The sequence below is a fragment of the Diuraphis noxia genome, unplaced genomic scaffold (assembly GCF_037042655.1).
Source record: "Diuraphis noxia isolate RWA-SAM2 unplaced genomic scaffold, SU_Dnox_SAM2 contig0009, whole genome shotgun sequence".
NCBI classification, from domain to species: Eukaryota; Metazoa; Arthropoda; class Insecta; order Hemiptera; family Aphididae; genus Diuraphis; species Diuraphis noxia.
Window position 1 is genome coordinate 379,643 of NW_028301719.1, and position 25,729 is coordinate 405,371.

The 25,729-nt window shown below is 30.9% G+C and overlaps 1 protein-coding gene and 1 pseudogene across 2 annotated transcripts; both read right to left on the minus strand.

Annotated features, from left to right (window-relative positions):
* Window positions 1–15,664: 15,664 nt before the first annotated feature.
* LOC149054182 (uncharacterized) lies at window positions 15,665–17,266 on the minus strand. 2 transcript variants are annotated; one of them, XM_089230528.1, is made up of 3 exons: window positions 16,857–17,266; window positions 16,525–16,722; window positions 15,665–16,234 (listed from the first exon to the last, which is right to left on the minus strand). In XM_089230528.1, exons 1-3 carry the CDS (start codon window positions 16,875–16,877, stop codon window positions 16,088–16,090), a joined length of 366 nt encoding a protein of 121 aa, XP_089086654.1. In that variant the 5' UTR covers window positions 16,878–17,266; the 3' UTR covers window positions 15,665–16,087. The 2 variants fall into 2 exon arrangements, with proteins under 2 accessions (XP_089086654.1, XP_089086655.1); XM_089230529.1 differs by having other exon boundaries at window positions 15,669–16,234; window positions 16,525–16,752; window positions 16,857–17,077.
* A 7,777-nt stretch (window positions 17,267–25,043) lies between these two features.
* LOC149054183 (uncharacterized) lies at window positions 25,044–25,726 on the minus strand (annotated as a pseudogene).
* Between the last annotated feature and the right edge of the window lie 3 nt (window positions 25,727–25,729).

A 25,729-nucleotide genomic window follows, 5' to 3' on the forward strand; every position in this document is an offset into this window, starting at 1 on the left:
GTGCACGACTCCGTCGAGCGCATTTTAAAATTCTTTAGTTTCAGAATTTCGTAATCTGCTCATTATTCTTGCGTTCATTTTAAATGAGATAATCCACAAACTTTAGAAACTATTTTCGTAGTCGAATAACAGTAGCTGAATGGCATAACTTTTATCTGGCTAAAAATTAGCGACCCAATCAGATTTTTTCAGTGCCCACACAAGATATCCCGTGATCAACAAAACTATTTATGTGTTACAGTTAATGAGCTGTATTTTTTTATTTATTTTTTTTGGTTGACAAAAGTCTTCAAGTCATGTCTAATAGACCTAATTACACGTCATATACACTAAACCTACTATAGGTATATAATAAATCATTGCTATTAATTGCAGGTTTGCTAAACACAAATCATATTAATGAAACAAAATAAAAACCAACGGTAGGTAGAATGTATTCATTTTTACTAGGTATTATAAGAAACAATGACAGTTATGAAAAAACTGCAAAACACAAAACAACAGGAAATTCAATTGAGCATAATATATTTTTTATATTTTATTTTCCACCCCTCCAAAAAAAAGCGGTTGGTGCTAACTGCCTATGCACATATTATTATACCAAGAATATGCACTTTTTATGATTTTTGGCATAGGTACTATAATTTTTCATTATTATTATTAATGAATAACGATGGTTAAATTTCTAAAAAAAAAAAAAAAAAACGAAACAATAATAAACCACTATGACAACCTCGGTTATTGTTGAAAGGATTTTAAACTTTTTTTTTTTAGAGTTGTATAAAAGCACATTCTCTGCGATATCTAAAAGAACTGATAAAACGTGTATTTTAACTTGAGATATCAAAGTTATCTTAAATCAAAATATTGCATAGGTTTTAAACTGAAGTCTAAAATATGTATATTTATAATACATATGTTGAGCTGTGAAGTATGATCATTTATCGTTGTAGATAATATTGTGCTAATATCCACGTAAAAATAATCTTACTAAATAATAATAAATATAAAAAGAAGAGACGAGGTCATTATAACCCGAGCCAGAATAGGCCACATTCGACTCACCCATTCCTTCCTCATCACCAAGGGACCTGCTCCAGTATGCGACGCATGCAACGTGAACCTATCGATCGACCACATTGTCACTAGATAGATGCCTAAAATACACCGAAGCTCGGACAAATTTTAAAAACACAACTTCTTCCCTCCGACTTGCTCTCGGCAAAGAAAACGCCGAAGCAATTTTCAAATTTTTCCATCGCATACCTACACTTAAAAAATAAATTGTAAATATCTGTAAATTTTATTTATATTCACATTTTTAAAATTGTAGGCTAATTACCTATATAAGATGTGAAGCCTTATCATTAATAAAAAAAAAAAATGATAATAATAATAATTAATAAATAATAAATTAACTTAAGGGGATTTGGTAACAACGCTCTCTTTCTTCTTTTCAAGGATTTATGAAAACTTAATTATATATTTTTTTTTAAATATTGTTACAGATTTGTGATTGCTGTGTCCCGTGTGTAGTACATATTATGTTTTACTCGGCGTTGATCACAAAATGATTCAGACTAAACATGCATATGTGACTCAAAGTCACGTCATCAAGGCATATTTTATTATATAAAAATTATAAGGAACAAAAAAACCTATTAAATTTAAAAAAATAACTAATAATCATGTCGATATCAGCTGAAACCGACTAAACAGCGCTAAATAATAATATTACACGCTTCTCTATTGGTTTCGAGAAACTAGAATGTGTAAACAACAATTATTACCAACAATAAAAGCAGCACATTCATATGATTAATGTATCATAAGCAATTTAATTAACAGTGAGGCTTAACAATCAAATTACGAAAATTTAAAATATAATATTCAGCCTGGAGGTAATAGTAGAATGAAATCGAATGATGTCTTTTTGTGAAAAAAAATACACACAATATTTTAACTAGATTTTTTACAAAAATAAATGTAAAACATGGAAATTACACGACATGACGTCATATTCAGTATAGTAACTATAGTATAAGAGTGAAATAAGGCGTGAAAAGATTATTATTTTTGACCGTATTATTTGTTAAATTAATATTATAATCGTGTTGGTAAAAAAAAAAAAAAATAGGTGTAATGTCGATAATAATTGGCAAAAACAAACACTTTATTTCAATCATAAATCCGTGTTACAATCAGTATTACATTTAAATCAAATTTATAATTAGCCGACAATCTGTTATCATAAATCGTGTGAACTGGTGTATAAATCATAACAATAGGACCCGTGCACGGAATACCTTAAGATACTAGAGAATTGCGGTTTTCAACAATAATACGTCCATCCAAACAGTCAAAAATCCTTGATTTTAATTGTTGTGGTATCGACACGAATGTGGTGTAGTTGTAATTAGGTTCTCCGTCTCACTGTAGAACAAAACGTTTTAGCTGTAGACAATATCATATATATTATCTATTTGTATGGTATATCATATTATTAAAATTATACATGATATCGATTATTCGATTATAGATATCATCAAACAAATTTCAACCTCTGGTTGGCTTACATCGAAATATTATGACGTTTGGATCGAATTCATGATGCTCGTCGATTAAACATTAAAGCAGGTATTATACGAAACAAATAATTTTTAAATTAAAAAAAAAAAAAACATATCTATTATTAAATTATGTCGTCGCAATGATAATGATAATAATAATAATATCGAGAGGTAATAAAGCTGTAAAATGTAAATCATACATATTTATTAGACGAACATAAATTCCTAAAACGAGACCTAATAGAGTAATAGGTAAAAAAAATAGATATGTTAGTTCTTACACGATAGAAAAAGGTACATAGGTAATATATTATTATTAACAATATGTAAGTTCCTAATTCGATAAAAAAGATGGTACGTATTTTAGTTCCTTATTCGCGAATATAAAAATAAGATGTGTAAGATGCAAAATGTTTAAAAAAAAATAGATAGGTACATAATATGTAAGGTCATACAAGGCTGAAAATTGTATTATTATATACATAATTATTAAAATTATAGTTTTTTTTTTGTAACAAGTGTTATAATTTTTATAATACTAATAAGTATAATTTTTTTTTTACATTTATGAAATATTACATTAAAGTGTATGAAAATGAAATATAGTAATTTTTTTCTGTCGTGTATAGGAGAACTTATATGCATACATAACTTTTTTTTTTATCGTGTAGGAACTTGCACATTTCATATTACTTATGTAAAAATTAACGTACGCAATTTTCACGCTGATACTGGAAAGTTAAGATTTCACATATTATATTTTGCTCTTTAGAATTAAATGCGAGGAATAATTTACATTTTTTTTCATCTATGTATTCTGTAATTATTATTGTTATTTTATTGTATTGTACCATTCATAATATTTTCGCTATAAACGTGTTATTTTGTTTTTGAAGACAATACCAACGTGCAATGTAAAATAATGCGTTTAATGTATGTCTCATGACTGTATATTATAATTATACTCAGTGGCGGCTCAGGGGGTGAGGTTAGGATAGTTATATTATTATCTACTGCTCATTTGTATTTTTTTGCCGACCTAAAGCTAACTACTTACTGGTTATAAGAACTGTTTTAGAGTCATTATAGTCATTACTCAATACTTTTTATTAGGTATTAGCAAAAAGTGATCGTAAAAATGTATTATTATTTATAACACCTCCTCCCCACCACCAATTAAGAATTTTTGATACCGCCACTGGTTGTACTCCGGTACTAGGTCATCGTTCGGAAAAAACAAATCCAAACCAACTATTGGAATTAAAATACAGCAGTCGAGAGACACACTGCAGCGCGCGTACACGTGTACCCAATGTCTAAACAGTTTATTTCCCGTTGACGAATATTTTTCTTTTTTTACATTATTTTCGTGTGTTAGCGAATTTACACGGAAAAGGATTTCCACTGGCACGTTCGAAGCCATTTGTAATGGGGTCGATGTCGTACGGTTCGACTAAATGGTTAATATTGTTGGGTGACTCCAAGGTATTCCGCGGGGCAGACTACTTATTTATTACAGATGACACACGCCGCACGGTGTACCTATGCAGGGATTATTGGATGTATTGTTCTCGTGTTTTTGATAATTTGGAAACGACCCAAAACCGTAAACCGCAACCCCGCACGAATGCGATATTTTATATACGTAATACCAAAAATATGAACTACCTAACTGTATACCCGATGATGCACCTATCCGGGAATTAATAAAAGAAGTAATTTCTATGCCAACTTTTCTCGGTTTTTTTTTCTTAGAATTCAGTTGGCCTGGTAACAGGTAAGTATAATATGGGTAGGTAACGTACAAAAAAAGTAACGTTGTTCCGTGGAAAAATAGTATTTTCTAGAAATATATTATTTCATTTTTCTAACATGATGTCTCGTTAGATTTCGCAGATTTCCCAAGCACAAATTATATTTATTCTCGATTCGGCCCGCACACTCATTTCGTTACCGAACACTGAACCTACTTATCCCTATTATTCCTATAATAGTGAAATCCTCATACGGAATAATAGTTCCTTGGCGAAACAGTTACGAAACGAAGTATGAAACACCTGCGAATGTTACACTGACAGCTGCTGCTGCTGCTGCAGATGAATGATCCTGAACAATCAATCGTGCGATGTCCTTTTTATCCGATTCAGACGTATTTAATAATATCGATTCACAGCCTATATTCACAACCTAACCTAACCATATACAATCGTAATAATTCGACTTGTCAACAGATAAATAATTCACTCAATGCGCTGAACATCGATACCTGCAGTTTGCTTTTACTCTCCTCTGTCACGTCATCGGTAAGTGTGTGTTTTTTTTTCAAATATTTACATTGTTAACAAAAGACTACTTTCGATTTTAATAACTAAGCACTTATCACTTAAAGTGAAATGCGCAAGGATTAGTGCATGTATATCGCCAAATTACGACGAATTATATATCGTCCCCGCGTTCATGAAAAACACACTAAGACCAAAAATCGATTTTTTGAAAATCTACAATATGCTATATTCAATTAAGTCCTGATATAATTTTTAAAGTATTCGATAAATAATTCAAAATTTCAACAAGTCCATTCGATATTTTCCTTGATACGCAGAACACACTAGGTTCACTTTTAACAATATGTAAAACGGACGTGATTAATTTTGCATTTGGTTATTTTTCACCAACAACTCATAAATACCGCACTAAGTCCATGCAAACTAAGCAAATAAACTCCTGCAAGTTCACCTCGGTAATTTGTATTTTCACTATAATTAGAAAAATAAATTTCACAGCGTCATATACTACTCAAATTATTTACAACCATTTATAAATAACTACTTAGCTTAAAATAAAATCAATTAAAACAAGCACAAATCAAATTTGGTTACATATGGTAATTAAAGTTAAAGAAAAATTTCAAACTCTGATTCTCCGCTATCACGTTTTTGGACTTGGTGTGTTTTGCACGAACGGGGACGATATTATATTAACCCGTTGCATCTCGGATATTTTTCATTGGGCGTGTTAACGAAAATATATATATCAGCGAAATCCGCGTAGAGTTTATACGTAATATTCCTATTATTTGTTTAATATTCGCGTGTGGTTTCGTGAAAAAAAAATCATATTATTTTGTTACAACTGCAATGATCGCGTATTATGCAGAGTGAGTTTGCAAAGGGAGCCGCGTCAAAGCGCCGAAAACCAACATCATTCCTAGATAATAATGTATAATTATTATAAATATAATTTGCAATCATTATATGGAAATGAAAACGACACACCTTACGATTCGACCATTTGAGGTTTTATTTCTAGTACTAAAGTCGCTGTTATTATCGCCCGCATATAACATATTTCCCATATTGTATCCGTGTGCTGTTTCGATTTTTTCGTAATGATTTGGGAGCCGTACAAATATTGTGAACACCCAAAGCACTTAGTATAAAGCGTACCTAAGTGATTGTCTTACACTGTACAGCTGCTGCACGATTGGTCGTCGTCTACGGTTTTTTCTCTCGTCGCGTTGTCTGCGATGAAAAATACTCGTACGGGTGTACCTATTGTATATATTATATAGACATCGCATGACCTAGCATAATATTATTTATTATGGGCTCGTTCTCGCCGCCGAACTAAGTATTGAAATAGGTGTGAATATTATAATAATAATCAGTGCTCGAATTGGGAAAAATTAAGTAGAGGAGCTCAATCCAACGATTTAAAAACTGCGTTCCAAGTGCACAATTTATCAAAGCAGACCCGTGGGGAGCTTCACCCCCCCCCCCCCACACACACACACACACACCTTCCCACCAACCACCTTACGTATACTTTGAATACCTACCACTTTTCAGCTACACATAATTGTATTAGGTATATGAAAAATACTGATTGTTATAATCTTGTTCTGGTCTATGTGAATGTGTAATTTGTAAAGAAAACATATTATAATATTTTTAATGTCTTCAATTATTATAATTTAAATAATTAATTGAACACAAAATGAGTCGATAAGTCGAAATACGTCAAATTCGATTACAATGCAAAATCGAAAAATTCAAAACACTCATAAATGATAACCATAACAGTAATAACTGGAACTGATAACTAGAGCCCGGAATTATATTCTTTTTCATATTTTTTATGAGTCTATGCAGTCAGACGGGGGTTCGAAATCTTTACGAATCATGAAACAGGTGTAATAATGGCAAAAGTTTTTTTGCATATTTTAGAATATTTCAAGATAAAAGAATATTTCGTATAATAAAGAATATTAGAGAATATATCGATTAATTTGTATATAGATGTTCGATATTTTTGGTTGCAGTCACGTAAATAATATAAATTATATTATGTCCGATAATAGTGATAATGATATGATATTGAAAATATACCATATATTTATATACCATCGTCCATCGTATATACGATTGTTATACCCTACGTAGTAATGTGCTGCAATCCACTGTAGTATATAAGATATGTGACTTATCTAAGATAACAATGCCCGACAAAAAATGGAATTACTACACAAAAATAGCTAGCTCCAAGCAAAAAGCATATTTTTGGCATATTTTATTATTATTTTTAAAGAATATTGGAAGAATATTTTCAAATTTTTAAGAGAATATTAGCATCTTATCTTGGCTATTTTTAAAGAATATAATTCCGGGCTCTACTGATAACATTTCGTTCGGAACCATAGAGTAAGATCTTACCCTATATGTTCAAAATACGATTTTATTAGATAATATACCATCACACACCTATATCTGTGCACCATATCTATTCTGTGGACCGTAGAAAAGCACGGCTGTAGATATTAAACCGTGTGGAAAAAATATAATAAATTATTAAACTATATATTATATCAAAAATAATTTTGATATGAAAAATAGTAAATTTTTTATATAATTGCCATTAATTAAAAATCCATATTTTAATAAAAATTATTTCGGACATATTTCGGACATTAGTTTGTACCCCCCCCCCCCCCGCGCTTAAGTAAAAAAAAATAGTAGGGGTGCGCAAAAAAAAATAAAAATAGTAGGGGAGCTCCGCCCCCCTGCGCGCACCCCCCCCCCAATTCGAGCACTGATAATAATGTTTTAACAACACCACATGGCCGCGACGGACGACCATCGCGGCCGTTATAGAACAGAGTAAAACGGATCAATAAAATATCGTACGGTATAAAATTTGCATAACACGCGCTAAATAGCGACCACCGGTGGCCCGTTTGCAGCCGACCGTAGCAAAACGATGAGATCGTATATTATAATATAATACCATCGTGTACGATGTGGATGTATAGGTGCCTATTCGATATCGGGGGAAAAAAAAACTTTCGCCGCGACCAGGGCCCTACACACCTGCAACACTCGCCGCCCGGCCGACCGAAACCTTGACCCTCCAAAACACGGTAGGTTATTATATCGTAAGTCGACGTTTTTGACCTCTTATATGCGTGGTGCAGTTATTACAGTAATAAGTCGGCGGTGTAACGCGCGGTTAGCCTCGGGCGATGTTGTGTTCCCGCAACGACGGAATAACCACCCGCGGGTGGTGGTGGCGGGTAAAGACACCGGGCACCCCACCCAAAAATTCACCCACGTGCCATCGCGTAATTTAAATATAATACCTACGCCATGTCCGGAACATAATACAGTGTAATAATTGAATTACTGCATCATCTGCAGCAGCGTGTATTATACATCGCACGCACGCGATCCAAATATTTTTGTTCCGTGACGCACATGATGGAGACGTGAATATTCAATATAATATTATAAAACAATATTATGTAATAATTTATGACATTATACGAAGAGATGGTAAATATTAATAAAATATATAATCTATAACGGCGGCGTGAGACCATCATTATGCGTACGGCGAACAATAATGCGATGAATATTCGCTTAGGTTATTTAGGTATATATATTATTTTTTCTTAGGAATTCGAGTGTTAGTTTTTTTATTGTATCATCAACGCCATTTCGGATCGATTTTTTACACGGGTCACAATACATAATTATAATATAATAGTAACTATAGGTACATACTGCACTAATAAGATTATAATATAATGTGGTTTGCCTTAAAAATAAAAAGATTTGCTTTTCATGGATTTCCGCTGGCTGCAGTTGTATTATGCAATATTATAGGTATATACTAATTATGTAGAATGATTTATCGAGTATACCTATATTTTCGTCCACATATTTTACCATTAAAAAAGAATTTATTCAAATTCTGATGTTTAGAATTTCTAAGTAGGTCAGGTTTTTTCATAAGATTTAAGGGGTATCCTGTATTCCTGTGGATTTATAGTTACCAACTTTTTTTGTTCAAAAGAGAATATATATATTTTTTTGTGCCAATTAAATTTTTTTTTTAATATTTATGTATCATAATATATTATAATATGTTACAGGCAAAGTAGAAAATTCGGCATTGTTATACAATGCCCAAATATTTTGGGCAACGTAAGAATCATCATTTTAATACTCAAATTGGTCATAAATTGATCGGGCATTGGACTAGACAAAGTGTACCCTGCCCAGATCCTGCAAGTGTGCAAAATAAATCAAGTACATCACGCTGCACAAATGCATATCGATTATATGAACCGATCCGTAATCTTGTAACGATAAAGTGTTCACATAGCATATTGCACGAACATTATAGCTATTTAGATTATATTTCAAAATGGAATCGAAAAATTCCTATTCGATATTTTCTAATGATTATTATCGCTACGGCGACGTCGCGTAGTCTGTTATTATAGTTGAGAAGACGCCAATGTACGCCATCATATCTACAATGTGTTGTCTCCGCCTTACAAGCGTGTAACATGGCAAATTTACGCTTAGCAGATCACGTTTAGCTCCGTAAGTATAAAAAATAAAGTGAATTTTAACTGTTATAAATTGTAAAGGTATTATCCGCAGTGTTCATATTTTCTACCTCGGCTATCTTGTCGTATGCGCTCTACCGGCGACATTATACGACTGCAGTATGCGCTCTACCGTTTGATTCTACCACTTTAATAAGTAATATGAGTAATAATTATTTTTATTACACCATACATACATACACAGGTGATAGGTACAAGCATTGCTTTTATATATATAGATAAGTCGAACTATGGGAAAATTTGGAAACCGTATTTTTAGATTTATTTTATTGCGACAAATATCGCATTTTAGATAATTTTGAAGATAATAATATTTTCTAGGCCGGCACGGATTACGATTACAATTTATAGATTGAAAAATAAAATTATTATATAAATTAAATCATAAAGTAAAAAATAATAATATACACGTAAACCATATAGTCAATAAAAGAAGTAAAAAATAAAAATAAACAACACACGTAATATTATTATTATTATTATTATTATTATTATTATTATTATTATTATTACTTATATTACTTATTAAAGTGGTATACAGTATTTATATAAGACCGTTTGTCATCGTCTCGTCTTTAATAGATAAATTAGGTAGTAGAGCGCATACGACAAGCGTGCCGTAATTGCAGGTAGATGACCGCAATCTATGGTAGAGCGCATACGACAAGATAGCCTTTAGTACATCTACTTTAAAATCAGAGGAAGACTTAGAAAAAGCTCTAGGATGTGGAGATGTCATCGAAAACATAAACGAGAAAGACGAAAAAAGTGATGTGAGTGATAAACAGTCTGTGAAAAACAACTTTTTCAAGTACTTTCAAGTGCTCATCAATTTTGACTCGTAAGATTTGGGCATTAAAGTGGTTTGAAAAATATACTAAAATGTATGTATTATTATTTATTAATGTTAATCCATCAACATTTTATTATCCGTAAAAATATGCTAAGTATAGCATAAATGCAAAATCCCGATATTACATCTATTTTGTATTTTTATAAGATTAATTGTAAGCACGATTATCGTTAGTAATATATTTTAATAGCTCAGAAATTATAGCTCGAATTTTGATTTGGCTACAACAGAATTTTCCAAAAAATTATTATTTGTTAAAAAAATTGGTGCTCGTTTGAAAAAAAAAAAAGAAAAGAAATTTGTATCGTCTGGCGACATTCTTCAATATAGTATAAAATACTTTTGATTAGGGGCACGAGGTGGCCGAGTGGTCTACCGCGTCGGCTGTGAGCCAGCCGGACCAGGTTCGATCCTCGACCATCGGGTGGCATTTTTCTCCGGGCAAGTCACGGTGTCCGGAGAACAAGTGCCGCCATCCCCCACTCCGGGGCATGGCAGAAACCTACGGGTGCCCCAATAGAAATTCTGCCAAAACTCTCACCCACGACGTGTAAAACCAACCTACAGTGCCATAAGAACCTACAGTACTACCCCCTTCCCAATGGCCTTAGTTGCCGCGGGATAATTAAAAAAAAAAAAAAAAAAATTGAATAATCAAAATTTTAATATATTCAGAATGTTACTATATTACACCTTCAGGTTAGGTTGTGAGCACCCTAAAAATCAGAGTTTGAATTAATTCGTTATAAACGAAAAAAATGAGGTTGAGCATGCTTGCCGGTGAATCATCCCGATATCATGCTGTATATCATTTAAGTCATACTGTTGCAGTAATGTTATTCTGGCCATTTCCCCTTCTTCTCCGCGTGTCCCATTGTATCATAAACCATATATTATACTCTGATGGTACTATTATGCCGCACTGATGAGGACGTACCTACGTACGGAATTTCAAATCCATTATCTTACGAAAATCGCAGTTCAGTGATCTTCATTAGTGTGTATATAAAGTATTCAGACGGAAAACTCGTCCCGAATTCGACCCTACGATATATCTACGCATGACGTTTTCCATAATGTCCCAAACTCGTTCTCTAAAAAGGTACGGCGCATGTAAAGAGGTTAATTTAATCACAATTGTCCGACAATATGTAATTTGTATGGTAAAATTGCGGACAAGCGCCGCCTGCGAAAAACGTAGGTTATATGTATATGTATTTTGTATCTGTACAGTTTGTATAATCAAACGCAATCATCATTCTCGACCATGCCTGTTATACGACTCTCGCGAGAAATGCTCGGCCAAATGTGCCTATTGATTCTGATTGCTCGCAACAATACCGAATTTTATTTTTCAATGTTGAAGTACGGATCAGATTAAAATTAAAATAAATACTGCGTAACGATTTCGTTACGAAAAATAATACATTAAAACCTGTAAGCCTCGAGATGATGTGTATTGAGTTGAATAATAATTGATATTTACTATCATTATCCATACATTTATTATGCCATATACAATCTATATTATAATTTTATGCATAATATACGTCAGTGATGGGTTTCAACCGATGTGCTGTATGATGTACACCGGTGTACCTCAAACATTGTGTAGGTATCACGAGCTTTTTTTGAAAGTTTTTTTTTTTTTTTAATAAAAATATAATACAATAAGTAACGACACATTGGCTATTAAATATTATTAAGTGTACAATAAATTGTAATTTTGTTTATATAATTAGGTGTAAAAAAATTAAACGACTATCTAAAAAAAAAAAAAATGGTTTTTGATGAAGAAAACGTCGTTTATAGCTGACAAGTGTGCCGTGTTTAAAAGAAAGGTTGAAAATGATGATTATACATATTATTATTACTATACTTTATATATTTAATTTCAGATCAATTACAATAATATCAATTGGGTCGATATGTTACTATATTGTGTCATATATTGTTTTGAATTCTAAAGACAGTTCTTAACTATTGTTATTTTTGACCCAACAATTCGTTTCATACATAATATTATGACATTGCAGGCGACCGATGTGGCCAATTAATACAACAAACTTATTAGGTTATAACAAGCTATATTTTTTAAAACGGCATTTATTTGTACATAAATATAATACCTATGCATGTTATAGCGCTTTGGAAATTCATAAAGTGTACCTACGACATTAATTGACACTATAGCAACTACGATTTTTATTCTTTATAACTAGGGCTGGGATTTCGATGCACTTTGCATTGTTTTTCAAAGCTTACTGTGCAATGCTCATATTGTCACAAATTTGTTTTATGTTTATACATTTGAATGAGAATAAGAAAGTTTATTTTGCATTTTTTAGTTTTTAGATCATTTTCTTAATTTTTTAGGGCATTTTAGAGTTTTTGGAGCATTTTTTGAGTTTTTGGAAACCAAGTGCATGAATTTGAAATTTTATTTTAAGATCTTAAGATTTTTACACCAACATGGTTTTTAAATAAATATAACAGATTATAAGTAGGTACTCCTAATTCGTATTATATTATCGGACAAGGTTTGAGTAACTTTTTATTATAATTTATACTAAAATTATTAAAAATAAAAAAATTTGTAGATTTATTGCCCATTTTTCGTGTTTTTTTAGGGCATTATTTAGAGTTTTTAGGTCATAAAAGCATTTTTTTTAGGACATTTTTCGGGGTTTTTGAGGGCATTAAAATCCCAGCCCTATTTATAACCTTATAATTATTTTATTTTTTATCACTCAGAAATCTGCATTGACATAGTTGTGCCAACAATATAGTCATAGACTGCAGCAACTTGCATTGTTTACCCGCACATAATAGATAAAAGGTATTGAAACGTAACCATTTTGTTTACGGCGCATAATATAAATTATCACGAGGGGGATATACTGGAACACACGGAATACATAATAATATGTAGATGATATAGCTTACGCCATAACGCTAAATCGTTAAATTTCTCGGCTCAAACACGGGTAGGTAAGGTGGGTACACAACAACGCGGGTTGCTGCAGTGTACATATAATAATTATGCATAAATATGTTCTGATTAATTATGATAAACGCGCATCTACTGCAATAGGTACCTAATATTATTTCGTGGCTATGTGGTGATCGGGGGGGGGGGGGGGGAGGGGTGAACGGCCGACGAGGACTCGTGGCCAATAAAACATTTCTATACTTTTGTTGTGTATTGTTGTGTAATAATATAACGACTTATGCAATACAATGTCGTTGCACACGATAATAATAAATACAATAATGTATGTGTATATATACACGCGAATATGTGTGTTTTTGCGCCGCTTCAAACCCGCAGCGATATTGATGAGAAAAATATTCCAAAATCGACGCACTCGCCGCGAAAACCGCATACTCGTCAACATCGTTTCAACAATAGGTGCACACTCGTAAAACTCAATTCATAATATACAACCAACTCGGTGCTAAGACGTCACATCCGTCCTGCCTCGTTCTTTATCGCAAAAAAAAAAAACTCGAGACTCTTGACGTTCTCGAAGGAATTCAAGTCCTGTTAGTCCTTTATGCGTACATCCATTGTAAAATATATATCAACCCCCTGTCCCTCCTCGACCGCCACTGTGCACTCTTTTACTGAATAGTTTTATGGTGAAAAAAAAATGTGCCACACACTCACCAACACCATCATTATCTTTTTTAATATCATTAGTTTCCCTCTAAATACTGTGTCTAAATATCAACAGCTACTACAAAAATAAGTGTCGGTGTCATACCATTTTTGCGAATCGCAAATCTTAATCTTCCAAGTTGCAGAGTTCGAACCGAAGAAAAAAACGTATACCTATACATAATAAGACAATCGTCGAGCATAAAACATTCAAATTGACCGTTGTCCGTCGTGTGCAGATAATGAACAACATATTATTTTAATAATATAAACGTTTTTATCCGCTAAAACGTGTTTAAGTTAAAAAACAAAGCTGACACATTCATCACGCCATACTTTATTAGGTATAATATGTTTACCTCTAAGCGAATAATGTATTGAGAAAAAATAAGTCATAACCATAAGTAAAACGTAGAATACATATATAATTATACATAACGAGTAAAATAAAATAAAATTTACAATCAACTATCCGAGACCATTATGCTATACGTATATCAATATACCTACGGAAAAAGGAAGAAATCGATTCGATTTATTTTCTTAAAATATACTAAAATTTAATCATTCCTTTTTTTTTTTATTTAATGGTGACAAAAAAAAAATGTTTAAAAAGAGACATATTATTTTTAAATGTAATGAATCACAAAACTATTTCAATGTAAAGCCTTTTAATTCACTCGGAATCTTATACTTTAAATCACTATTATACTGAGAGTGTTAAATTTTTTTAAATATCCGCTACCTACATAAATGTATTTTTTACGATTTTCTAACGGGGTTATGGTTTTTGACTTTAATGATATGAAAACCTATGTGAATTGTCAGACGTTTATGAACTTTAGTTCAAAGTAAAAGTAATAACCATATTCAATATTATTATAATTTATGTGTGTATACATATAATTGTTATGCCTATTTGTTATACTCACTCGTATTAATGTGATGTGAAGTAGAACTTAGCCTATACACACATAGAAAAGTGTAGTTGATTCAACTCTCGAAAGTGTCAATGTTACGCACAACTGCACGTCGTTTTCCAGCCAGTCCCAATTTGTTGTTAATTTAACAAAAACTAATTGTTGATCATAATATTTATTTTAAATAAATAATTAGTAGTTATCTCCGTTTCAATTCAGAATCAAAATAACTACAAACTTATTTAAAACAATTATATTGTGTGTGACTTTAAAACGTTATTTTATTGTTAAAATAACTCCAACTATTAGTGAAATTAACTCTATATATAATATAGATCAAATAAGATATACTTCAATTCAACTTCATTATTGTAGTTGTTTGATAAGAAGCAATTGATGTAAAATTACACAATGCAAGTGTTAAAATAACCTCATTTTTGTTATTGATTTAATTTAAAAGAAAATATTGAATCAACAAATTTTAAATATTCAAAATAATTTTATTGTATGTTATTTTTACCACATAACTTTGAATATTTTTTACCTTGTAAGGTATTTTTACACTACAATAAGTAACTGGTCTGGCTAATATCGGCTTGAAGTCTACCAAGCCGTAGTTTAAATGCTATGAATACAAATAAGATTTATGACATTTGTCATTTATGCTATGCGTATAGCAGATATAGATACATGATATAAGGTAAATAAATGACAATTTTTTTCAGTTTTATATACAAATCAAACTTTTATTGATGTCACAAATACAATTAAATAAATAGGTAATATATACAAAACAAAATATATATATTATAAATAAAATATACAGATAGGTAATAATTTATTGTGATGAATACTAATAAACAACAAAAAAGTATTATATTTTAAATACATTACAAATTATAATGCATATCTTAATGATACAAACAGACTTAAGTATTAGATGCATCACAATATTTAGTATTATTTAATAATATGTACTAAATATTATAATCAAATAGAATCTAGTGTTGTACCGATTTTATTAACAGCAAAAAGATTTATAGCCCTAAGAAAATGTTTAAGTACAGCATCTGCTTCCTACTTGTGCAGTGCACACTTCTATGTAAACTATATATACACTCAAACCCTGATAAAAAATTATCCATTAACAAATTATTATGAAATATATTCTTACTTGCTATTTTCTTGAAATGAATGGTTTATTAAAAGTTGTGTGAGTAAATTCTGGGAATCGTCAGATAAAGACCCATCATTTAGTTCAGCATCAACTAAAATATATCTCCCATCATTGGTTGTATGTATTAAATCTAATACTGCCTATAAACAAAATTTAAAGTCCTTAAAATATGTTATGTCTTTTTTGTATTTAAATATCATGTAAATAGTTTGATTATATTTGAGCCTGGGAAAGTTATTCAAAATGTAAAATTACCTAATTGAGTTAATAAATTAATAGTAAAAATTAGCTTATAATATTTTAATTATGTTACATTTAAATGTCTTAATAAATCCTAAATATAAGGTTTGACTAATATTAAAACTTAACTATTTTGAATTGATTTAATTAAAAAATCTGTTACTTATCTGAATTCAAATAATAAACTTACTTCATTCGTCCATTCCATTGGTTTATAAATACCATATTTCTTATGTCCTAATGGCGATAGTCTTTTTTTTGAGCCGTTTTTAGACGTTGATGTACTCGTTGAAGGCGTAGATAGGATTGTATAATGATTTGAAATATCTTGGACTAAAGTACTTTCAAATAAATGTCCTCCAACAGACTGCTGTGTAACTGCAATTGTCTGCGGTGCCAAAGAATCCGAATATAGAAACTATATTACAGAAAACGATATGTTCGTTTAAGAACACCATTCAATTTAAAATTGCACTATAAAAATAGAATTCTTTAAAAATATTTAGTTAATTTAACACATACTTCTTCTTGAAACAAATCCATATTCGTATTGATAAAATGATAACATACATTTATACAATTTGACAAAAAAATAAATTTGCAATATTTAATAATTGACCAACGAAGTACCAACGCTGTTATGCCTATGCGACTACAGCGAAGAACGCGGAGACGGTTATGAATTGGAATTTGAAATAACACAAGTATTATGTATGGCGTACACTGCACATTAGTTGTAATAAAACTATTAATATAAACAAACAAAAGAACACACACACAAACGTCGAACGACAGTTATCATTTATCAATATCTTGGAAACTTGGTCTATCTCGTCACCCATGACGCGGCCACGGGAAGTTTGCGCTAAATTTAGACTTCCGGTAAATTTTGCTCCTTTATCGCACGTCGTTTTAAAGTATAATGGGGTTGATTTAACATAATTGTAGTTATCAAATCCATTCTCTGCTATATATATTATGGTGGTCAAAATGCCATTTATGACTGTTGATTCGACCCACATTTATTATTCAAATTAATAAAATCAAAATGTCATATTAATATATTTTTTTATTATTTTGAGTTAATTTTAGATAAATTTAAGCATAACGTATATTTAAAATAATATAAGTTATGAGTAATTTTAAACATTTGTGTTGTTACACTATATAACTCAATTCAACACGCCATTGTCGTCATGTGTAATACAAATATTTCTTAATTTAACTTATTTATATTCAACATCTTAATTATTGCTAAATCAACACCAATATTTCTATGTGTGTAGTCTGCATATATATATAACTGCAGAAACAGTGAAACCATACTCACTGACAATTTACATATTATAGTATTGTATAAGCTTAGTGCATAGTGGTGGAACAAGAGTGATCTCAACCGCCCCTCCCCCCCCCCCCATAGACCCCACACGGCACGACTTCTGGAAAAGAAAAAACGATGTACCGATCTAACGTTGGAAATTTTAAATCAATTTTTTTAGAGTAAGCTAAATATTATTGTTGTGTGCCAATAAGTACCGAATAATTTTCACGATCAATACGTAGGTATTTACAGTATATGTAATAGTCGGGTTTAATGCATATAAATATACTGATAGAATTGTGCCATTCGTTATTTTTATTTTTTGTGAGAACGGAGAGAGTGATGGCTCGGCGATCCACGACATTGGATTGAACATGTTTGTAACTTCAAAGTTTTTGAAAATCGCCACCTGATTCACTCTTAGATCCGCTAGGTACTTGACGTTGACATACATTTAGATCAGAATATTTGATGAATTTATTTGACATAAATATTTATTTACATAATAAAAACTAAATATATATTATATACTTTGTATATATACACACGGTAAGTATGCAATTTTTATTATGGACCACTCGGGGGCTCCAAAATCTTCTTTGCCTTTGGCCTCTTAAAGTTTAAATCCGGCCCTATTTAGGACCCGTTTTACAATCATAGTTTAAACCCCGGTTATGCTTGAACCACTGATTTTCCCGGCCGAATTACGTGGTTTAACCGGAGTTCAACTATATTGCAATACGGGCCCTTAACGTATAAATACTTTGTATATTATAATATACTATATGTATACAATAATATACACATACGCACGAATAATAATACCTATCGGCTATCTGATATTCTTGTTCACCGAGAAAATATTATGGCATACGTATTGAGTGTAGGCATATTTTCACGTACCTATACACTTATGTGTTATATATACAATATATCAATATATGTATATATCAATATATGGTCCATGATATGGGCGTATGATGGGGCATGATATACCGTCCACGGACGGTACACTAACACAAAAAGGAAGTATTCAATATAAAAATAAAAAAGTTCGTATTTTTATTATTATGTGATGTTTTTTTTTTTACGGTATATTGTGTACCAATATAGGTATATAGACTTTTTTTTTTTTTAATGCGTTCTTCGTTCTATACACTACCTCTACTTATATAGTCTTTAAGAAAACCACAAAACATTTTTGTCCAGACAGTTTTTCATATAAAATTTGAATCGTGTCACAACTTATAATTAACTTACAAGTTAAATAATAATACCTAATGTAAGTATAGGTATTATAGTAATGTGTACATAGGCACGCGGTTTTTTTCAATTTAACGACGGAAAAACGAATAGGCTCATTAAAAATATGTCTGGGCCGAGGTGTAATTTGGATTTAGCAATTCGTTTTACCACCGTTATGCACGTCGAAATATCATATTATATATTATATATATATATATATATAGCTATCAGCTATATATTTATATACGTAGTGGTGTAGCATGACTACAGATGTTTCTTTTTGATATTTTTTTTTTTTTTAAAGCATTACATAATAAAAATACGAAATATTATCGTAAAATTGACAATATATTGTTACACGCCATTGATACGGCACACGACCATGTGACCCACTCGACAGGGATACTATATACATATACATATGTATGCATGAGGGATTTGCTCGCCAAACAATTTATTTCGTCGTAAAATGTGCGATAAGTTATAGTTTAGTGGCGGGCCGAAAGTCTCAATTTGTACGCGGCTGATGCGTCAAAGTTCTGCTACAATAATAGACCACGTCAACGCGGCAATTTTCACGTTTCTGCAGTGTCAAGATAGGTGACGCTTTTGGGTTACTAAATTACTCTGTTATGGTACAAATTTTATGAATTTCTATGTTTATTCCTGTACATAATATTTTCACTATCCTGGCTGCATCACTGCGTCGTGTCCGCACGCAGCTATCAATGTATTTGGTACAGAATGGACAGGTCTATGAGAAAATGGTCTATTGCGTCAGCTCTTCAAAGGTGGTGACCAGTAGCGCTGAGTTTAAAAAGAAAAAAAAAGAACAAAAGATAGTGTAATTCCGACCAAAGCTGGCAAAGCTCATCCACGTGACCGATAACTGCGCAAGTACCTATTATATATAGTATTTATTTACATTGGTAATAGTATTAATTGTCCTGAATAATTTTTTACCTGCCTATACCCACCCACCCGCCATTTCAAGTGGTTCAGATGCACCGCTTTGAGTGCGCCACTGGACTAGTGGGTGGGCAGTCCCAGAACTCTTTGTTGATGAGGTCAAACAAATGAAATTGTGTCGTTTAAAATTTAATCTCGGTCCGCCACTGGGTGGGCGCCCGCAAAATATAAGTACGGTGGGTTATCTAAATTTTAACAGTTTGGTGTAATAATGTTATACGCTTTCGTAGCGTAAGTTTTTTATGCGTTCAAACGTCATCTTGACGAATTCAAGGTTTCGTAGACAAGTGTTCAAGTTTTTTGGTAAACATAATACTTAGTAAAAAATCGTTGTTATATGCGAATCACCATACAGCTGCGGTTTACTCGAGTGATGTCTAATAATAATATTAATAATAATTGAAACGTCAAAACTAGGAATAAATTAATCCGCAGATTCGCATAATATTAAACTAGTTCCTGTTCTAAAAATAAGAGTATCCCTATTATGTTTATTATTTATATATGTATATGTTAAAAAGTTGCAAGAAATTAATTATTAAGGTCTAGAAACTGAAACGGGTAAACACTAAAAAGACCTTTTTTTTGTTTTTCTAAGATAAACATAATGTTTATGTCTGGTAGGTATACAGCTTGTGCAGTTGTAGGTACGTAATTTAAAAAAAGTTATAATAGCATGCGAAAATATTAAAATATATTTTATATTATACCCAGCCACTAATTTGAAAAATAATTTGGTTTTTTTAACAAACTGTAAACAGAATATCCCCGGGCAGGATTCTATGGGTAGGTAATGGCGCGTATATTTGTATGTAAATATATTTTAACGACGATTGGTGTCAAAGAGTTTCGACGAAACGGTCTTAATTATCTATAGAACATGGCCTGAACATTTTTTTTTTTTAAATAATGACATTATGGTTCATAGACGATTCAATATAAATAATATAATATTACTAAAAATGCATTTCGAGTGGTTAGATGTTCTCGCTTTGGTTGTGTCGTGTGCTTATATGTTGGTGTACGTCGCACAATAATATGAAATTATTAAAAAACTCGCATTCGTGTTTTTTTATAATAATATGTCGGACGAGACTCGCCGTAAATATTTTACGGTTTTATAATATTTCGTAAATTGTAGTTTAAATTAATGTCCGTTAATTTAAAGTGAATTTCCCTTTTAGTCTTGTAAGAACGTATTATTATTATATTATAATAACCTAGTTTGCGACGTGCCTGGGACGGGGAGGGGGTGGGAGTTGAGTGGTACTCTCCACAAAATTTTAAATTATTATCAAGTGAAATAAATACATTTGATATACGTGTTAATAAAAATATTGAAACCCTCCCCGAAAAAAAAATTACAGGCACGCCCTGTATAAAACTGTATAATACCGTGTGCCCACAAAAACAGGGTTGGGTCGGTACACAGATATAGTGAAATTGTTGCACATGCGCAGAACAAAAGAGTTTAGAAAACCAAAGTTATTTATGATCCTACGACCTATGGTACGTATACACTACCTACCAAAGTTTAGTCCATGAACATTATTATAGAGTACATTTTCGTGGTTTAGTCTCATGTCCAGCAAACAGAATTCAATAAGTATAAGGTACCTACTCAGTAATATGAGTAAGTAACCGAGTGAACAAGTGTACCTACCCTGTTTTTGTGGACACTCGGTATATGCATCGTGACAGATTAAATCATGTTAAAAAAAAAAACAATAAAACACATTTGGATGTTGTAAACTTAGAGATTAAGCAAACAAAATTATGCAGTCGATACTTACAAACGAACGATATTGGTTAACAATAACAATCAAGTTGGTACAGAGGTCAGTGAATATCAGAATATTAATGTAACTTATTAATAATATTTAATAATAATAATAATAATAATTAAGTTAAAACAAATAATTTAAAAACATAAGTGTCATCGGTGGGTGGCTTCTTAGCTCATAATTTCATGTTTTTTATTGTCTTAGCTCATACTCTTATTGTGCCGATTGTGTACAGATTGTGTATTACAAATAAAGAAAAAAAAAAAAACTTATTAATAATATAAGCGCGCTAATAAGCATAGATTAAATACGCTTATTATTGAGTGATTCTTTCAACATTAAACATTCTTTAGATATCTCGAAAGATATTAAAGTCTTATAATTTCATTCAAATTTCAAGTCAACGCGAGCGGAACAGTAGTCCGACATTTTGCGGAATGTGTAGTGCCACTTCACTTGGCTTATCTAAACTTTTAAGTTTAAATAGGTACTTACAACTTATTAACTACCGACTTGTTTGAAATTCGATTTTTATACACTTACATTTTTGAAATTCCCTGCTACGGAGTATGAAATTAAAAAAGAATACTAAACCTAAAGAATGTAAGGTGACGTTGAACAAAGTTTGTTTAGTATTTTTTTTTTTTTTTTTTAATTTTAAGTAAACCAAGAAATTCAATTGACAAACTATTTTAATGTTTAACAGATTAAAAAAATAATTTTTTTTACAGCCTTCAATTTAATACAATTGAAATATGGAGGTATTCATTATTATTTATTATTCATGTTAATTATCTTTCATGATATAAAATTTCACCTACCTATTTTTGTTTAAATATTTCAAATATGCGTGTAATATTATATTAAAATTGTGTTTTTCAATTTAAATCACAACGTTGAGCATATTATCGAATTGTATTCACTGTGTTCAGTGTTTTTTTTAAACTAATTTATTTTAATTTATAATATGGTCATAGTCTGACAGTTTATTAACTGTTTTCTATTGTTGCGTGCGGACTTTTTTCCAGTTATCAATTATTTGATGACGAATTTTACAGATAAAGTCCGAGTTATATATTATGTCCAATGATCGTTTATTTTTAATAAATCAAAAATTATGTAGCAATGTACAATAGCGTGTAGGTACCTACGTGTGTTCATGAGACTGAGTGGCGTGAAGGTGCTCAGATCTTAGCGACCATATGGTGCAATTAATTATTATGGCGTGATCCAAGCGTCCTTATATTATGGCGGTTCCTTCGATCTGGCGGCTTGCGTATTTGCAGGGTGGAGTTGTTGTTGTCGTAGAAAATCGTGTTAGTCGAATCTTAATTTTTAGAAGGTCTGCCGAGATTCGGGATTTCTAATACCTGGCTGTCAGAGCTGATGATCGATAGTCTTGTTTTGAACACGGTATATATTAATACATTTTGAAAGGTCAGAGGTTTGATCTATTTATCTCATACCTACAACTTGATATTTAAAATAGCACAACATTATAATTTATAGTGCGATAGTTTATATATCCGCAACAATAATAACTTGTACTGACATTTCGTATAGCCCGCGACACCTCCCCATGAAAAAAAAAGGGTTATGTCTGCTGTAAAAGACAGAAATCTTTACAATTGCTTACAATCTGTTCATCAATTTAGACAATTTAAGTATAATTATTTTTATGATGTTTATACATATATATATATATATATATCCCAATATGATATTTTTATATTTTTAACATTCGCATTTAAAAAAAAAAAATTTTATTATTTCCTATTATATATCTAAGTCAGATATTTAAAAAGATACTTCTTTAATACAATTCAATTTGTATTTTATTTATTTATTATTATTTTTTGTTTTGTTTTATATCTAAGTTAGATATTGAAAAGGACACTCCTTAAAATTATATTTGTAACATTTAATTATTTATTGTTATTTTATATCTAAGTCAGATATTTAAAAGGATACTCATTTAATATAATTAAATTTGTATTGTTTATTATTATTTTTATTTGTTTATATAATATAATAGTAATTTTTTATAACCATATATAAATAAAAATTATATTCACAACAATTATTAGTATTTTCTTTCATAATTTTATGCCACTAAATTTATTATTGATGTTTAAAATTTAACTCACCTCAATGTAATTGTGAGGCGTTCTTCGGCACATATAGGATTACGAAATGTTGTGGTAGTTTTCGTTATGTGAGGCCGTACATTTTCCAATAACTCATCAAAACTCGAGACTGACATTCGATAGTATTCAAAAAAATTTTCCGGGTAACGCCTTATATTCTCAATATTTTTTTTAAATTGTTCACTATTTTCTCGATCATTATTCATTGGATGCACCCAGTACCTCCGTTCTACAGGTTCGTCTAACAAACCGAATGCCTCAGCTACTGCAACAACTTTAACCCTTTGCCGATTCATTCTTAAATATAACTTTTAAGCTATATTACATATGATTAAATATAAATTAATGTATTTTAAAAGTGTAAAGCTTACGAAATTAAAATATAATATAATATAAATTACTTACTTGTAAAATAATATCAAATTGTTTTTATTTAAAATTAAGCAGTGTCTGAATAATATCAATATTTCTCTAAGTAGGTATTCAATAATTATAGTTAAATCTTAAATGAGATGTTAAGTATCAAATGAATCATACGTCAGTCCTATACAAGCGTTTGAACTGTTGTGGTTCATGAAAAAATGAAAAAAAAATGGTGGGAGAAGGCTGTTTTGGCAGGAACAAAACCCCATATTGTGGCATAGTGAATACCGTCTGGTCAAAACGCATCCGATTTACCCGGACCCGCCAAAACGCATAGTGTGGCTAGGCCCTTAAGATAATTACAATAATAGTTGTGTTAATAATAATATCCATGAATCCTTCACCAAAATAATTATTATAATATATTTATCTATGTAAATAGATAGTTAGAATAAAAATTGTTACAAGTAAGTCAGTTACCAAATTACATTTTTTTATTTAGGATAATTGGGTATTTATGTGTCATTTGAATTATTTTCCAAAGTTCCTTACACTCTCCCTTTCAATGGTCTTTCATAAATAACTCAATATCTCTTGTTATTTTATTTAATCATTTAAATTCAAAAGGTTGATTTAACCTCCTATTATAGCTTTCAAAAATTCAAAATGTGTAAGTTTTATTGATTTTATTTCATCTTCCTTAAGTTTATAGATATGTACTTCCGTGCTTATGATTTTCTTTAATTCCTCAATGAATTTCAAAGGCGTTCAAACGTAATTTATATTAGAATTTACCTTTTTGTATTCTAGTATTCTATTTATTTACTATTTACCTATATATAATCATTTTTTATTATTGTTATTTATTTTTTTATACCTCTTACCATAGGTAATCCATATAATGTTGTTGGTTTAATTTTAGATAGTATACTACTATATGATTAAAAATGCATTTTGATTGAATTACCTACATGGCTACATCAGCCACTGGATCGTGACAATGTGTGATACTGAGATACATGTCACATATTAATCCACATGTCTCTAATAAATTCAACATTCTACTATTTTTATTCACTGTTCTTATTTTACTGGAACATATTTCTTTAAATTCCATATTGACTAGTTTTAAATGGAATTCATTATTATTTTAATCACTATGTTTTGTTATATTTAAATACTTTAATATACCCCTTAACCATAATCTCTTAATTATTGTTAAATCCTTGTTCCATTCCAAAATACCATTATTGGTTCCCTACCAGTGATATTTATATAATCTTGAAGATATGTCATAGACAGATTTGATGCCCCCACTAAGTTCATACTCTGATATGGCTGCCTCAGCAATAGTGTCATCAATCTTGGCTTATGTCGAAATATCCTCTTGATTGAATTCACTGATCTATTGTATATATGTCGCAACATTGGAACCGGCTTAACTTATCGTTATCATCCTTTGTAAGTACAAGAGGGTCCCCCTCTAGCTTAATTGTTTTGTATTTTTTCTTAACTGTTAGATATGGCTCTGGATACTACTAATAAATTAGTTCTGTCTATCATAGT

Bases quoted from the DNA above. Each gene is read 5' to 3' on its own strand.
- LOC149054182 (XM_089230529.1), bottom strand. From the start codon at position 16,877: ATGGATTTGTTTCAAGAAGAA. The intron at 16,753-16,856 runs GTATGTGTTAAA...TCTGTAATATAG, and splicing joins TGGATTTGTTTCAAGAAGAA to TTTCTATATTCGGATTCTTT. The intron at 16,235-16,524 runs GTAAGTTTATTA...TTTTGTTTATAG, and splicing joins CAATGGAATGGACGAATGAA to GCAGTATTAGATTTAATACA.